We start from the raw sequence: 18,609 nt of genomic DNA on the forward strand, positions 1-18,609 counted from the left end.
CAAATGGCTACTTCTCCCTGTATTCCTTGAGATGTAACCTTGCTAACCAGTCTCCCATGGGGAACCTTGTCGAATGCCTTACTGAAATCCATTTAGATCACGTCCACCACTTTGCCCTCATCAATTCTCTTTGTTACTTCTTCAAAAAATTCAATCAAGTTTGTGAGACATAATTTCCCACGCACAAAGCCATGTTGACTATCCCTAATCAGTCTTTGCCTTTCCAAATACATGTACGTCCTGTCCCTCAGGATTCCCTCCAACAACATGCCGATCACCAACAACAGGCTCACTGGTCTATAGTTCCCTGGCTTGTCCTTACCTCCTTTCTTAAACAGTGGCACTACGTTAGCCACCATCCAGTCTTCAAGCAACACACCTGTGACTATCAGTGAAACAAATATCTCACCAAGGGGCCCAACAATCTCTTCCCTCTCTTCCCACAGAGTTCTAGGGTACACCTCATCAGGTCCTGGGGATTTATCCACTTTTAAAGACATCCAGCACTTCCTTTTCTGTAATATGGACATTTTTCAATATGTCACCATCTATTTCCCTACACTCTACATCTTCGATGTGCTTTTCCACAGTAAACATTGACGCAAAATATTTGTTTAGTATCTCCCCTATCTCATGCGGTTTCACACAAAGGCCGCCTTGCTGATCTTTGAGGGGCCCTATTCTCTCCCTAGTTACCCTTTTGTCCTTAATGTATTTGTAAAAACCCTTTGGATTCTCTTAACTCTATTTGTCATAGCTACCTCATGTTCCTGTTTTGCTCTCCTGATTTCCCTCTTAAGTATACTCCTAATGCCTTTATACTCTTCTAAGGATTAATTTGATTTATCTTGTCTATACCTGACATATGCTTCCTTCTTTTTCTTAACCAAACCCTCAATTTTTTCGTCATCCAACATTCCCTACACCTACCAGCCTTTCCTTTCAGCCGAACAGGAATATACTTTCTCTGGACCCTCATTATCTCATTTCTGAAGGCTTCCCATTATCCAGTCGTCCCTTTACCTGTGAACATCTGCGCCCAATCAGCTTTTGAATGTTCTTGCCTCAAACCATCAAAGTTAGCCTTCCTCCAATTTAGAACGTCAACTTTTAGATCTGGGCTATCCTTTTCCATCACTATTTTAAATCTAATGGAATTATGGTCACTGCCCCCAAAATGCTCCACCACTGACACCTCAGTCACCTGCCCTGCCTTATTTCCCAAGAATAGGTCAAGTATTGCACCTTCTCTCGTAGGTACATTAGATATTGAATCAGAAAATTTTCTTGTACACACTTAACAAATTCCTCTCCATCTAAACCCTTAGCATTATGGCAGTCCCAGCCTATGTTTGGAAAGTTAAAATCCCCTACCATAACCACCCTATTATTCTTACAGATAGACAATAGACAATACACAATAGGTGCAGGAGTAGGCCATTCTGCCCTTTGAGCCAGCACCACCATTCATTATGATCATGGCTGATCATCCTCAATCAGTATCCTGTTCCTGCCTTATCACCATAACACTTGATTCCACTATCCTTAAGAGCTCTATCCAACTCTTTCTTGAAAGTATCCAGACTTTGGCTTCCACAGCCTTCTGGGGCAGAGCATTCCATACACCCAACACTCTCTGGGTGAAGACGTTTCTCCTCAACTCTGTTCTAAGTGGCTTACCCCTTATTTTAAACTGTGTCCTCTGGTTCGGGACTCACCCATCAGCGGAAACATGCTTCCTGCCTCCAGAGTGTCCAATCCTTTAATAATCTTATACGTCTCAATCAGATCCCCTCTCAGCCTTCTAAACGCAAGCGTATACAAGCCCAGTCGCTCCAATCTTTCAGAGTAAGATAGTCCCGCCATTCCGGGAATTGACCTCATGAACCTAGGCTGCACTCCCTCAATAGCCAGAATAACTGAGATCTCCTTACAAATCTGTTTCTCAACATCACTCGAACTATTAAGGGGTCTATAATACAATCCCAATAAGATGATCATCCCTTTCTTATTTCTCAGTTCAACCCGAATAACCTCTCTGGATGTATTTCCAGGAATATCCTCTGTCAGTACAGCTGTAATGCTATCCCTTATCAAAAACGCACTCCCCCTCCTCTCTTGCCTCCCTTTCTATCCTTCATGTAGCATTTGTATCCTGGAACATTAAGCAGCCAGTCCTGTTCATCCCTGAGTCATGTGTCTGTAATTGCTATGATATCCCAGTCCCATGTTCCTAACCATGCCCTGAGTTCATTTGCCTTCCCTGTTAGGCCTCTTCCATTGAAATAAATGCAGTTTAATTTATTAGTCCTACCTTGGTCTCTGCGTTGTTCCTGCCTGCCCTGACTGTTTGACTCAGTTCTTTTCTCAACTGTACCAATCTCAGATTAATCTCTTTTCTCACTAGCTCCCTGGGTCCCACCACCCCCCACCTTACTAGTTTAAATCCTCCTGAGCAGGTCTAGCAAATCTCCCTGACAATATATTGGTCTCCTTCCAATTCAGGTGCAATATGTCCTTCTTGTACAGGTCACTTCTACCCCAGAAAAGATTCCACTGATCCAAAAATGTGAATCTTTCTCCCCTGCACCAGCTCCCCAGCCTTGCATTCATCTGCTCTATCCTCCTATTCCTACCCTCACTAGCTCACACCACCGGGAGTAATCCAGATATTACTACCCTCGAGGACCTCATTTTAAAATTCCTGCTGAACTCTTCATATTCTTCCTTCAGAATCTCATCCTTTTCCCTTCCTGTGTCATTTGTTCCAATGTGTACAATGGCCTCCTGCTGGTCCCTCTCCCCCTTGAGAACATTCTGCACCTTCCCTGAGACATCCTTGATCCTGGCAACCGGGAGACAACGCACCATTCTGAATTTTCGCTGCTGGACACATAAACGTCTATCTATGCCTCTGACTAGAGAGTCCCCTAACACAATTGATCTCTTGGAAACCGATGTACCCCTCATTGAATTAGAGCCAGCCTCGATACCAGACACTTGGCTATTCGTGCTACATTCCCCTGAGAATCCATCACCTCCTACATTTTCCAAAACAGCATACTTGTTTGAAATGAGGATAGCCACAGAAGACCCCTGCACTACCTGCCTACCTGTCTTACCTTTCCTGGAGTTAACCCATCTATGTGACTGTATCTGCATGTTTTCTCCCTTCCTATAACTGCCATACATCACATCCCCTTGCTCTTGTAAATTCCTCATTGACTCTAACTGTCTCTCCAACCAATCTTTGATCTGATAGGATTCACATCCAACAGCATTTATCGCAGATATAACCCTCAGTAACCCGTAAACTCTCCCTGAACTCCCACATCTGACAAGAATAGCATAACTCTCTACTAAAGGCTATTTTTGCTTCTCCCAATCTACAGACCCAGAAAATAGCACTGTCCTATTCCTCTACAAAACACTGCGGCAGTTAACTTAATACTTATGGCTTATATTTTTAAGTTTAATCAAGAGACATATCTCAATATAACATAATCAAGAAAGAACCCACTCTACTCACTACTGCAGACTTATTGTAAGGCCAGACTTAAAATATTCACTTATCTGTTTCTGTGCTGTGTCCTCTCCCAAACAAGTTCCTCCAAGTTTGGTTGTGAATTTCACTGTTTGTTAATTTTCCCAGCCATACTCCGATGTCCAGTGATACATGAATTCAAACAGCAAAGGCAGTAACTGTGCAGGTTCACTACTGCGTTAGTTAGAGTTTTGGTTTCTTTCTTTATTCTCTCTCTCTCTCTCACTGTTGCCTCACAGTGCCAGAGACCCAGGTTCAATTCCTGCCTCAGGCGACTCTCTGTGTGGAGTTGGCACATTCTCCCCGAGTCTGCGGGGGTTTTCTCCAGGTGCTCCGGTTTCCTCCCACAATCCAAAAATGTGCAGTTTAGGTGAATTGGCCATGCTAAATTGTCTGTAGTGTTAGGTAAAAGGGTAAATGTAAGGGAATGGGTCTGGGTGGGTTGCACTTCGGCGGATCGGTGTGGATTTGTTGGGCCGAAGGGCCTGTTTCCATGCTGTAAGTAATCTACTCATACAATATAGTGAAGATAAGTGGGAAACCTTTTAAAAACGAGCAGAGGACAACTAAAAAAGCAGTAAGGAGGGAGAAAATGAAATATGAGCGTAAACTTGCTGATAATGTAAAATAAATTGCAAGTTTTTTTATATATATGTGGAAAAAGTGGACATTGGACTGCTGGAAAATGAGGTTTGAGAAATAATAATGGGGAACAGACATTTTGGAAGATCTAATAAGGTAGTTTGCATTCCGTGCTTATTGTCAGAAGAGGGGCTGGCAGGATGTCCAGGATTCACTTTCTGTAAGTGCCACTCAACAACAGCAGACTGGGATTAGTCAGCTGTGATCACATTCAGATAAATTGGAGGTGTACAAGAGTCTGCTTCTAGCTGGTAGCGTTGCAAATCTATGAGGAAGGGCATTGCCATCACCTTCAAGCAGAATGGGGAGAGGGAGGAAATTAAAACTCAGTGACCATTCTCTCTGTTGAATATGGGTGACAAAACTCTGGCCAAGTTCATTGGGTCAGGTCTATTTGAGCGACCAGACCTGTGTTGAACCCAGCAGGAAGCTGTATGAGAGCCTTGCACTATTTAGAGATACTGCATCTGTGTGCAATACAGAAGGGTGAGAATCTATCTCATCAGCTTGGGACAGAAGATGGCTTTTGTCAGAATATTGCACAACTTCATGATGGATGTGTTAGCCGTAACTGACTTTGGGCAAGGACTCCACAATTGGATCTGACTGCTCTAGAGAAGTTGTCTCAATCAATGGGTGGGAACCAAAAGCTTCTCAACTAAAATCTATGTCAAGCAATGTTGCCTTCTCTTCCTCGCCTTATTTGTATAATGCCTGAGTCCATCAGGAAGGATGTGGGCTTGAGAGGGTAGTATTCTCAGGCAGCAGAGGCCTGCGGGTCAAAGCCTCCGTATAGATGGATGATTGAGCCCCTCCAGCTCCTGGAGGAGGGAGCTGACATCTTGGAAATGCACAAACAAACAGGTAGATTAGTATTGTACTAATTGGGTAATCACTTGGTTTTTTAAATTACATGTTGATGGGAAATTATTACTAAGAACATGGGCTTGCATGGTGGTGGTGGTGGTGGTGGAGGAAGATTCTCCCAATTGGCTTTGAAATAGCAACAATGAATGCTTTACTTTCACCTGGGGGCAGAGAGGTACTTTATTTTAAATATTGATTGAAAGGTTAAGTTAATCAGGACAACACAATGCCTGCTAGCTTTATCATGCTCAAGTCACTACAATAGGCCTGAAGCTCACTTTTTTGGGACTCAGATGACTGTCATGCACTGGGCCACAGTTTAAAGATTTAGTGTACCATTAGGTACTCCCCAATTTACTGGCACATATTAAATGGGATGGCATTGGCATAGTGGTATTATTCCTGTACTATTAATTCAGACACGCAAGTTATGTTCTGGGGACTCGGTTTTGAATCCAACCATGGCAGATAATAAAGTTTGAATTCAACTTTAAAAATCTGGAATTAAGAGTCTAATGAAGATCATGAACCCAATGTTGATTGGAAAAATCCCTCTGTATCACTAATATCCTTTAGGAAGTAAACTGCCACCCTCACCTGGTCTAGCCTATATGTGACTTCAGACCTACAGCTTACCAGCCCCCTGGGCAATTAGGGATCACAAGTGACACCAATATCATGTGAATTAATTTTTTAAAAAATTCCTCCCTAAACCAACATTGCCAAAAGGTGATGATTGCAGGATGCTTCTGCACAAGGGATCTTGCTAGATGTAACCTGGCTGCGATGCATCCTACAAAAGTTACAACATTTCAAAATGTATTTCATTGACTAGAAAGCACTTTGGGTTACTTTGAGAACAGATACTGTTTAAATGTGATGACAGACATCTCGCAGTTGGAGACTGGATAAACCATTGCCACTGTCAGGATATAGATCCAGAGTCATGGATGACTTGCAGCACGACTGTGATAGAAGAGTGTGAATGGAAAGCAGTCAGGATGGTGGCTTCGCACGTGTTTCGAATCATCTGCTCCTTGCTCTTCTCAGAGATACTTGGCAATCCAACTTTTATGCTTTCTTTTATTGGGCAGAGCACTGAATATAGGAATTGGAAGGTCATATTGCAGCTGTACAGGATATTGGTTAGGCCACTTTTGGAATTTTGCATGTATTTCTGGTCTCCTTCCAATCGGAAGGATGTTGTGAAACTTGAGAGGAATCAGAAAGGATTTACAAGAATGTTGCCAGAGTTGAAGGATTTGAGCTGTAGGGAGAGGTTGAAAAAGGCTGGGGCTGTTTTACCTGGAGCATCAGAGGCTGAGGGGTAACCTTCTAGAGATTTATAAAATCAAGAGGGGCATGGATTGGATAAATAGACAAAGTATTTTCCCTGGGATGGGGGAGTCCAGAACTAGAGGGCACAGGTTTAGGGTGAGAGGGGAAAGAGACCTAAATGGCAACTTTGCACGCAGAGGTTGGTACTGTGTATGGAATGAGCTGCCAGAGGAAATGGTGGAGCTAGTATGATCGCAACATTTAAAAGGCATCTGCATGGGTATATGAATAGGAAGAGTTTGGAGGGATATGGGATGGGTGCTGGCAGGTGGGACTGGATTGGGTTGGGATATCTGGTTGGCATGGACGAGTTGGACCGAAGGGTCTGTTTCTGTGCTGTACATCTCTATGGCTCTGACTCTGACAGGGATAATGTCACAGTTTTTTTGCCTGGATCTGCTGTCACTGTGCAGACGCTTGAGCATCTGCACCCAGTTCAAACTGACCTCAGGCAAGTTGAAACAAAATGAGGCCATGTTCTTTAGGGACTGGTTTGGTTGATCTTTTGTCCCCACCACATCTTAAATTTGGCACCATTGTACATTCTCCCCGAGATAGCTGAAGAGACGTCCTCTTGTCTTCTTCTGGAATATGCCTTTGCCAAAAATCTCTGGAGAGAGATTCAGTGGTTTTTGTCAAAGTTAATCCTGAGTTCCGTGACACAGGACTGTGCGCTCTGTGGTCGATTCCCAGGGGTGGACGCTGAGATGGACTGTTCTTGGAAGATCATCACCTCAGTGAAAGCTGCTCTTGATTCTACTGGAACCTTTCAGTGTGAAGAGCTCTCCTGAACAGATTGTCACAGACAGACACATTCCAAAAGCTCCAGGACTGTGTTCACAGGGAGGCATTAAAGCTTGGGCAGTCACCACAAAGAAGCAGTGAGGAAAGGTCTTTCAGCCTACTGTAGCGAGGAGCTGTTAACTTCTAGCACCCCTGTCACTTGTAGTTAATCTGTACAGTTAATGCCATATTTGTTTGCTGTCTCAGATTTGCAATTGAATCGAAAGAAAGGTGCTCAATGCATGAAGGTTATCTTTGTGTAATTTCTAATGTACTATTTGAAATATTTAGTAATGTACTTTATCCATAACTATCTACAAAATAAAATACTGAAAGTGTTGCCATTCACAGGCAGAAAATCCTTGAAATGATCTTGAGTGTGACTGATTCACTAACCTCAGGCTTGTCTGAAGGAGTTAACGAGAGAATGGGCTCTGTCTAGCCAGGGTCTGGTTTGCTGAGCTGAGTCTTCACTGACTCAATATTTTTGGGAGCTGCTTTAATAATATTGCATCATTGTTTAACATCATACTATTATTAAATCATTATTGATTTATTTGATGAATGTCATTGAAGTCTTAAAGGAATAAATGCTAGACATTCAGTCCTCCCCGACTGCTGTTCTATGATTAATATTTATTGAGCGTGAGCACAAAGTGATGAATCACTCATACACACTTCGAGAGACAGTTTGCCCAATGTATACAGGACTCTGAACACCAATATTGTTTTTACTAGTTCAGTACGAGCTCAGCAATCTAATTAAACTCCACATAGACCTCCTGCCGCTATGTCTTGCTGTCAGTTTGGACAAAGTTAATACTCCTCCTGTTTGCTCTGTTAAATTGGCTTCACTAGTCAAATGGAAGGGTGCTCGCTGTTATTGATCAGTCATCAAGTTGTGGCAAGTCAGGGCTTTCCTGTGAATTGCAAAACAAGGCAGTGGCCAATTTGCTCCGCTCCATAGATTTTCAGGTCATTGCTGTACGAGTTTCACATTTATTGGCAGTTAAGCTCATCATATGCTATACGATATGCTGAAGGATTACCATGGTCTGAGCAAGGATTTGAATCTAAATATAGCTCAGATGTAGGGAACATTCCTGCTGTGCCATGGGAATGAAGTTATACTTGGTAATGAACAACAGAAATACCCTTTTAACAATGTGACCATGGGGAATGATTGTCACTCATGTCCTGAAACTGAGCCATTAGAAATGCTGCCTTCCGTTCCTTCAATTTGTGAATTATTTTCCAGAATTCCTCTTCTTTACCTTTTACTTTCATTCTGAAATTATCTTACATCTAAAATGGTCTTTTTCAGGATGGCAGCCTGTGACCATTGGAGTTCAGCAGGAGTCCGTATTGGACCACAGCTATTCATGTTACACACTAACAATCTAGACGAAGGAACTGAGGGCATTGCTGCTCATTTTACAGATGACACAAAGACAGGTACTGGGAGAGGTAGTGTTGAGGAAGTAGGTAGGCTGCAGATGGACAGAGTGCGAAAAGAAGTGACGGGTGCATCACAATGTGGAAAAGTGTGAAACTATATACTTTGGAAGGAAGAACAGAGGCATAGACTATTTTCTAAATGTGAAAAGGCTTTGGAAATCTGAAGCGCAAAGGTACTTGGAAGTGCTAATTTAAAATTCCCTTAAGATTAACATGTATGTTTGGTTGACATTTGGGAAGGTAAATTCAATGTTAGCATTCCATTTCAAGAGGGCTAGTCCTGAAGAAGGGTTACACCTGAAACATTGACTTCTCCACGTCCTGCTGCTGCCTAGTTTGCTGTGTTCTTCCAGCCTCCTGCTGGTCTACTAAGTATACAAGAGCAGAGATATGCTGCTTAGGGTGCATACACCTCTGGTCAGAGTGCATTTGGAATGTTGTGTGTAATTTTGGGCCCATACCTAAGGGTGATGTGCTGGCGTTGGAGATCCAGAGGAGATTCACAAGAATAAGCAGGAAATGAAGGGCTTTGCCACATGAGGATCAGTACAGGACTCTGGGTTTGTACTGAATGGAGTTTAGGAGGATGGGGATGGTTGCAGAAAGAATCTCTTGAAACAGACAGAATACTGAAAGGCCTAGATGGAGTGGACATGGAGAAGGTGTTTCTAGTAGTGGAGACTAGGGCTAAAGGGCACAACCTTCATAGTGAAAGGATGACACTTTAGATCTGAGATGATGAGAAATTTCTTCAGCCAGAGAGTGGTGAATCTGTGGAGACCAAGTCGTTGAGTGTATTTAAGAAAGAGATAGATAGGTTCTTGATTAGAAAGGGGATCAAGGATTATGGGAGAAGGTAGGAGACTGGGATTGAGAAAAATATCAGCCATGACTGAATGGTGGATGAGACTCGATGGGCTGAATGGTCTAATTCTGCTCCTGTATCTTATGATCTCATCTGTGGTATTCTTCTTGAGTTTGATGTATTTATTTTTTTTATTTTACTCCTTATTGAACTGCCCCACTCTAATACAAATTTATCCTCAATTATTTTAATATCGCTCTCATTAAACAGATATACCCTGTTTGTCCCAGTTGGTGTCTTGTGACCTCATTGCTTCATTATCCAGTCTTCTTCCAGAAACGCTGAGCAAAAAATTAAAATAATCCTAAACATTCCGTGATAAATTGACTGAATGAAGCATGTCACCAGATGCCCGGCTCCAGGGAAATCAGACCTGTTATTTTATTCTGAGTTGGGCCATTGGGTCCTGGATGTATATTAGTCATTAGTCACACTTTGTATTACACTCACTGCAATCCAAATTAATTATTTTCCAAGTAAATCTCGACAGATATTTGTTCCGATTGAGAGAAAGTACAGTGATATAATTGAGGGCATTCTCAATGCCACACAGGGCTATGTAGGTTAGCTGCATCAGTTGGGGTAAATGTAGAGTAATAGGTTCAGGGAATGGGTCTCGGTTGGTTACTCTTCAGAGAGTTGGTGTGGACTTGTTGGGCCGAAGGGACTGTTTCCACACTGTCGGGAATTTAGGATCCTAATGTCTTTGCAACAAAGTCAAAGCCAAGTTTATAGAATTGTTGGAAAAAGGCACACTTTTGTGAAAGCTTTTCATCTTGCGCTCACCAGGATAGTTTTCAAGCATATCAAGTCAAGAAGCAAACCAACATTTATGAATTGTAAGATGAAAATTTCCCAAAACTGTGTCTTTTCAGCAATACTCTGGATCACCAATTGACTATTTAATTCTAAAATTGTTGTATTAGTTATTAGTAGAGTTAGGCCTCTACATTAATCAAGTAAAATAATAAATATGGATTGAGTATTGAGTCTTTTTAACTCAAACAAAAAGACAAAATAGTGATAGGCAAAACCATTAGTAAATCTAGGGTGAAGATTGAAAAGGATGGAGCAAGTGGATAAATTGCTCTATTTAGGATAACTGATAACAGGAGGTGGCAGATATGATGCTAATATAAGATGAAGGATGGAAATAGCAAGAATTGAGCATTGTGGCATTGGGTGGCATTGTGATGCATCAACAACAAAAAAGCTCAAGTGGGGGAACTGGAGGGGAGAAATGACAAGACACCGCATTCTATCCACTTTCAAGTATCCCCCAGAAATGTGGACAATAAGTAAAGATCAAAAGAATAAAATTGAAGCCTTTTAAATGTGACTCTAAGGTGTATGCAATAAATTCCAGAAAAAGATCATAAGACAAGAGCTGCTTGAAATTGGTAGTGCAAAAAGATCACTTGAAAATTAATGTCCAGAAAAGTAAATATCATAGTTTCAGCCATTTAATAAGAGATCGAAATTTATGGAGATCTTTTGCACAGATAAAGTAAGAGGCAGCAGATAGATAGGTCAAACTAGTCATAATTGGGTGACTGATGCCTCAGATTGGTTGCACATCAGCTATGGTGGACTTGTGAAGATGACACAAGATGTCCATAGCACATTATGAAACAGATCTCTTCCAGGAGTACCTACATGCAGCTGCAGCAGCAATGATGTAGTTTGCCACAATGCAATTTCCTTCGAAATTTCACACCATCAAAGATTGAGATTGTCATTGTAATTGCCACTTCAGAGCTTGGGAAGTCTTGCAGCTCTGTATGTAGTGTCCCTATTTGAACCTGAAGTTATTAGTTCAAATTCCAATCCAGGACTTGATAATGAAAGAAATATTTATGATAATTAACCTACTAATACTTCCAATTCATCGAGATAAAAAATAACAATTTTAACCTTAATAGGTAAAGGTCCAATCCAGAGTGCCATGACTGCCCAAAGGGTGAAAAAAAAGGGACATCCTGAATCTACCATAACAGGAACAGGGATCAACTGCTATGCTGTCAGCATCAGACTGACTTACACTAGCTGGCCAACCAACTGAGCCAAGTTGCTTTCCGTGGAGCATGAGTTTCTGGAACTAGGGATAGTGATGTTAAAGTCTCCAATTTATTTTCATCTCATTGCTGACTGGGAATCTCTTCCATTCTTATTTGCAGCCATTGGAACATATTGGAAGGATTTTACAAGTTGATACTTGTTTGAATGCGTTATGATTGCATGGCCAACAAGTTTGGAGTGGGAATTGAACTGATATACTTGTTCAAAGGCAGGGAAGCCAGCTGGTGTCCTCGCTTCATAATTACTAAAGAGTTTCAGTACTCATAGTAACTAGGTTTAAGAAGTGCTAGGGATGTTGGCAAATCTTCACAGAACAACTACTGAACTGGAACATTCAACATGATGAAAAAAAGAGTTTGAGCTAGAGGGCAAAACAAGCCTTTCTTATAAGGTTGTACAATTTGTGTGATAGATTATTCCAACAATGGACAAGGCATTTTAACACTAAAACTTCCTTATTCTGAACTTCTTTGATAAGATTCCCCACAGTATGCTATTGCAGAAAATATAGACACATGGGATTGAGGGTGATTTAGTGGTTTGGATCAGAAATTAGCTCACTGAAAGAAGTGGTTGGTGGGAAATGTTCACCCTGGAACTCAGTTACTAGTGGTGTACTGCAAGGATTGGTTTTGGAGCCACTGGTATTTGTCATTTTTATAAATGACCTGGATGAGGGCGTAAAAGGATGGGTTAGTAAATTTGCCAATGACACTAAGGTCAGTGGAGTTGTAGACAGCGCTGAAGGATATTGTAGGTTACCGAGGGCCATAGATAAGCTGCAGAGCTGGGCTGAGAGGTGGCGAATGGAGTTTAGTGTGGAAAGGTGTGAGGTGATTCACTTTGGAAGGAGTAACAGGAATACAGAGTACTGGGCTAATGGTAAGATTCTTGGTAGTGTGGATACGTAGAGAGATCTTGATGTCCATGTGCATAGATTCCTGAAAATTGTCACCCAGGTTGATAAGATTGTTAAGAGGCATATGGTGTGTTAGCTTTTAGTGATAGAGCGATTGAGTTTCAGAGCCATGAGGTCATGTTGCAGCTGTACAAAACTGGTGTGGCCAGACTTTGAGTATTGCTTACAGTTCTGGTCACCGCATTATAGGAAGGATGCAGAAGCATTGGAAAGAGTGCAGAGGAGATTTAGTAAGATGTTGCCTGGTATGGAGGGAAGTTCTTAAGAGGAAAGGTTGAGGGACTTGAGGCTGTTATTGTTAGAAAGAGGAAGGTCGAGAGGTGACTTTATAGAGGCATACAAGATGATCAGAGATTTAGATAGGTTGCACAGTGAGAGCCTTTTTCCTCAGATGGTGATGGCTAGCCTGAGGGGACATAGCTTTAAATTGAGGGGTAATAGATATAGGACAGATGTCAGAGGTAGGTTCTTTACTTGGAGGTTAGATGGGCTTCAGATTGGTTTCACAGGTCGGCGCAACATCGAGGATTGAGGAGCCTGTACTGCACTGTAATGTTCTATGTTCTTCTCAATTCTACCTAATGAGAAATCTCCATCATCCCAAGTGGTTGGATGCAATGAACAGGTAATAATTAATATATTAATGAGAGTTAATTATTCACCCAATATTTCTGTAACTGCATTGCTAATATCTTCAACAATAAATGTTGAGTAGAAGATTCACTTCTTGGATTCTGCATCATCAATGTTACCGGTGTTCAAAGAAATTTGATGTATTTTATGTGACATTAAAAATCAGACTAAGTGTATATAGGCTGTGAAAACATCCCAGCTGTAATGAAAACAAAGACTTATCAACAGAGTCTATGACACCATGCCAAGCTGCTTATTTATGAATAGAAACAGTATGCAAGGAAATGGGGAAAAAGCAGGCAATTGACACGAGGTTGTGATGCTTATTTAAAGAGCCAATGCAGGCACAAAATGCCAATTGGTTTCTTTCTGTGCTGTAACAATCCTGTGATTCTGTTGTTCTGTTCTGTACAGCTACGACACTGGAATCTAGGAGAAAGTGAGGACTGCAGATACTGGAGATCAGAGTCAGGAGTGCGGTGCTAGAAAAGCACAGCAGGTCAGGCAGCATCCAAGGAGCAGGAATCCTGATGACGGACTTATGCTTGAAACGTCGATTCTCCTGCTGATTTTAAATATGATTGCTGAGGTATACCTTCTCTACAACTAAATAACAACTTAAATCCAATCCACTAATTACTGAAAAATAGTTTCTTTTTGATCATTAGTAAAATGATAAAAAGATTGATAAGCCCATCAAATATATTTGTTCATCAGTAACCACTTTTACCGATACATAATTTTTGTTCTGTTTCAGATCACAACACAGTCTTGTTCTTGTGCAAAGACTAAATGGCAGAGAAAAGATCCAAGAAGTCACCCACAGTTAATCCTGCTCAAATTTGATTGTATTGATATCAAAGAATCAGCATTTAAACAGGTTCCACAATGAGTGGACAATGCACAGTATCAATTACCCTTCAAGTGACTGGATATAAAATTATTGTTCTGACATGAAAACTTAGGAACACCTCAGGTTCAACTGAGCTCATTTTAAAGCAATCTTTCCAAAGCAAAATAACATGTTTTATATCACATGATCTAGTACTCCCATTCTCGTGAGTACAGCAATTTACTATTAATAATTTCATAGATGATATACAAATGCTATTTTAAAAAACAAAACCTTCATTGACAATGCTGCTTTTGAGCTGCATTTCAGAAGTTATGGCTGGGAATCCTTGGAAACGTTGCACTATTTCCTGGGGTTCCCATAAATATGCAGAAAAAATTTGGAAACTGCTATTTTTAATTACAGTACTTGAATGCAGTACTTGAAAATAGTTGTTACCTTTTTACCATTTGCTAATGTCACCAGATGCCAGATTTAATTACTTGTAAACATCTTAGGGTTATTTTCAGGGTCTTGAAACTCATTTTTATCTCTGAAAATTTACTCCTTACGAAAAGTATTCAATAGCACCTTATTGCATAAAAAGAACAAAATTAACTTTTAAAACAGTTTTTTTACAAAAATAAACTTTAGACTGTGATTTTAAAAATGTCACATCTTTTATCTTCATCCACATAAATTTTTAATTTTAGTGCTAAGTACCATTAATTCAGAATTCATTTTTCTAAACAGTACAGTGTTATTTTTCTGATGAAGGATCACTCCAAACGTTAACTGTTTTTTCCTCAGCAGATGTTGCCAGACGTGCTGCATTTCTCTAGTACTCTGTTTTTGTTTCAGATTTCTAGCATCTGCTGTTCTTTGAAATTATTTTATTATGACAATATTATTTTCTACAAACTGATATTTTCAACTGTATTTATTACAAGGATTTCAAAAATGTGGCAAAGAGATGGCCTTGGAGTATTTAAGAACTTATATTAGTTTAACAATTTTGGTCTTATTTAGATATAGCTTGTTGTAACATGCAATAGTCTGGCAGGAAATCAACCCAGAAATTCCAAATTATGCAGATTTGTACAATCAATTTCTTCATGATACTATGGGTAACTTGTCTTACTGAAAGTATTTGTGGCATTCCAAAACTGCTTTGGAACATTTTGCAATGACAAGCATACACACAAAATATCCTCATGCTTTAAGAAATCATTTATTAATCTGTACAGACTTACTCAAAACCTTCGAATATTTTGTTCAATCCTGTACGAACCTACAGTTCTGTAAAGGTTTCATGTCACACTCACATGAAATGAGAAATCATCAAAGCAAGAATGCGTGGAATTTTCTTCCCCAGAGAGCAGTGGAAAGAGGATAATTGAATATGGTTAAGGCTGCATGAAATAGTGTGCAAGGAAATGGGAGATAAGCAGGAGATGGTTAACGAGGTAGTCAAAAGGTATAGGGTTTATTTGAGAAATTGGATTTCAGATCATCATAGATCAGTTGTGATCTTTTCAGATGAAAGGGGTCTACTGCTCCTGAGTCATCTGTTTGTCTGTAAATTTGAATATTATAGCTAAACATACAAGTTCAGAATCAATGAGTCATACAGCATGAAAATAGACCCTTAGGTCCAACCAGTCCATGCTGACCATGTTCCCAAACTAAACTCACCCCACCAGCCTGCGCTTGACCCATATCTCTCCAAACATTTCCTATTCATGAATTTATCCAAATGTGTTTTAAATATTGTAACCCGTACCTGCATCCACCACTTTTTGTGGCAGTTCATTCCACACACAAACCACTCTCTGTGTAAAAAAAGTGTTGCCCCTCATGTCTATTTAAAAGTTTTCTCATCTCCCCTTAAAAATATGCCCCCTAGTTTTTAACTCCTGCACCTTAGGGATAACATCCTTGTCATTCACCTTTTCTATGCCCCTCATGATTTTATAAACCTCACTAAGATCAACTTCCTCAACCTCCTGTGCTCAGTGAAAAAAGTTCCAGTCTTTCCAGTCTAATTTTGTATCTCAAATCTTCTATTCCCGCAACATTCTGGTTAATATTTTCTGAACCCTCTCCTGTTTAACAATATATTTCCTATAACATTTACTTGTGTAATCTGCTGAGAAATGCTATGCTGTACCCAGAATCATGTGTCTCAGCTTATGAATTTTTTTCAAGTTCTAATTAAGTAAATAAACTTAAGATGCTTCATCGATATGATATTTTGAAATGTCATCGGTGGGCTTGAAGGTGTGATCAATTTACAATTTCAATATATTGAGTTATTGTTAGAGAATGTTAGGAATATTATGCAGAATATTAAACTTTTGCCTGAATCAGAAATTCTGCACCAAAACGTAATGGCTTGGAAATTATAACTGGATCAAGAAAGTATCTACCTGAAATTAACTACAGGTGCAGATTTTGTTTAGACATGCCAGCAGGCTTTTATATTTGTAGGGTTCAATGAGCATTTTTTTCAGTAGAAGATGCTCTTTAATAGGCATGAGGTCAGCTCAGGCAGGAATTACACTGTTTCATGTGCAAACGCCGGAAGCTTGTGAGACTATCTCCTGCAGGAGGCTTCATACATCAAAGTTTCAGGTATGTGGTTCACTCCTCTCACAATCAGGGATGAAGGTAGTAATCATGACTCTGATTCAGAAGGATCTGGGGTCATTTGTCCTGTTGCCATAACTTCATAGGTTCATAGGATATAGGGGCAGAATTAGGCTCTACCATTCAATCATCCCCACTTTCCTGCCTTCTCCCTATATCCCTTCAACCCATTACCAACTAAAAGTCTGTCTAACTCCCCCACCCGCCACCTTAAATTTACTCACAGTCCCAGCAAGCACCGCACTTTGGGGTAGTGAATGCCACAGATTCACAACCCTTTGGGAGAAGAAGTTTCTCCTGGACTCTGTTTTAAATTTGCTCCCCCTATTTCTAAGACATGACCTCTCATCCTAGAATGCCCCACATCTGCTCCACGTCTATGTCAACCATACCTTTTATCATCACCTCAATTTGATCCTCCCTCATTCTTCTACATTTCCAGAGAGTATAGACCTGAAGTGTTCAACCTCTCTTCACACGACAAACGCCTCATCTCTAGGATCAATCTAGGGAATCTCCTCTGAACTGCCCCCACCCCGTGCTCCTCAAATAAGGAGAGCAAAACTGCGCACAAGGGCCGGGGACCTCAGTGTGGCGCTATCCACGGTGCTGAATTCCAGCTGGGACATTAGCTACCCTCTCGGCTGGTAAGAAGACGACCCTGCGATATGATTTGAAAGAGGGCACAGGGGGCTAACACCTTCAATACCTTAACATGTTATCTGGCTGACACCAATTGTTACAGTTAACCTGAGAGTGTAACTTTAAAAAAAAGTTTTGTGATTTACATATGAAAGAAGTGAAACTAACATGGTCATTCTAACAGATGAGAAACTCAACAAACAGTCAAGGTATTTTTCAATGTATAATTTCACTTTAAACTTTGGCTATAAATTCTGTGTTTTATAAATGTGTCCTCCACAACCACCTGATGAAGGAGCGGCGCTTCGAAAGCTAGTGCTTCCAATTAAACCTGTTGGTCTATAACCTGGTGTTGTGTGATTTTTAACTTTGAAAGAGAGCGAGCGAGTTTGCCCAATCTGCTGAGCAGGATACCACGTTCACCAGAAACAAAAAAACTCCCGGAAAGACACGAGGCATGCATCAATCTCACTCCTTAATCAACTAGCTGTACTGCAAACTCCAAGGAAAGTTGGGAGACGATGCTAAGCAACCACTGAACGATCAGGAACGGCTTTACGAATGGACACTCATTCTCCTCCCCCCCTCAACCCCGAGTGCGAAGGCGGCTCACCGAAGACGGTGTTGGCGAATCCGTACCAGATGCAGCCCAGCTCCCCGATGAGCCAGCGCTGCCGGGCGCTGGCGGCGAAGCTGAACGGGGTGCCCAGGGTGGAGACCAGCAGGTCACTCACCGAGATGTTGGCGAGCAGCAGGTTGACGGGAGAGCGCAGCGCCTTGAAGCGGCAGAAGAGCAGCAGCACCAGCGAGTTGTTGGTGAAACCCAGCAGCCCGATGCTGCCCAGGCACAGGGCGGCGACCAGGTGCCCGTTGGCGCTCAGGGTGAAGCCTGGAGCCGGCTGCTGAGGAGAGAGAGGCAGCCTGTGCCCGCACAGCCCCTGGCTGCCCTCGCTGCAATTCACACTCAGGTTGGGGGAGAGCATCTCGGACCGACACAGCCAGCCGGCAGAGGAGCAGGCAAGCCTCTGCGCTCTGCACTCGCCCGCTTTGCCATGCTGCTCTGTGTTTTTTTTTCAAACAAGCCGCTCCCCTTGAGCGGAGCTGACGTGCAGTCAGACAGACAGAGAGAGAGAGAACCAGCCCTGCCCCTCTGCCCCAGGTGACCAGAGGCAAGCACTGGACCAGTCGCTGCACGCATTCCTGAGTAAACAGAACCTGTCAGCTCAGACAGAGGGCTGGCTGTGCCATCTCAATGCTGCCAAAACAGGGGGAAAACGCAGACTGCACCGACCCGTCTACCCCCCCCCCCCCCCCCCCACCTTCTCAACACCTTTCCCCGCAGGTCCCTGCAGCCAGAG

General features: G+C 41.7%; 1 protein-coding gene across 1 annotated transcript in view; it reads right to left on the reverse strand.

The window, feature by feature from the left end:
* Positions 1–18,267, reverse strand: part of LOC122555811 (parapinopsin-like) — a 72,952-nt gene extending 54,685 nt beyond the window's left edge. Inside the window, exon 1 of the mRNA XM_043701973.1 lies at positions 17,865–18,267. Coding sequence (XP_043557908.1) covers positions 17,865–18,234 — 370 coding nt within the window. The 5' untranslated portion in view covers positions 18,235–18,267. The remainder of the gene's footprint in view (positions 1–17,864) is intronic.
* Between the last annotated feature and the right edge of the window lie 342 nt (positions 18,268–18,609).

The sequence above is a fragment of the Chiloscyllium plagiosum genome, chromosome 13 (genome assembly GCF_004010195.1).
Source record: "Chiloscyllium plagiosum isolate BGI_BamShark_2017 chromosome 13, ASM401019v2, whole genome shotgun sequence".
Taxonomy (NCBI): Eukaryota; Metazoa; Chordata; class Chondrichthyes; order Orectolobiformes; family Hemiscylliidae; genus Chiloscyllium; species Chiloscyllium plagiosum.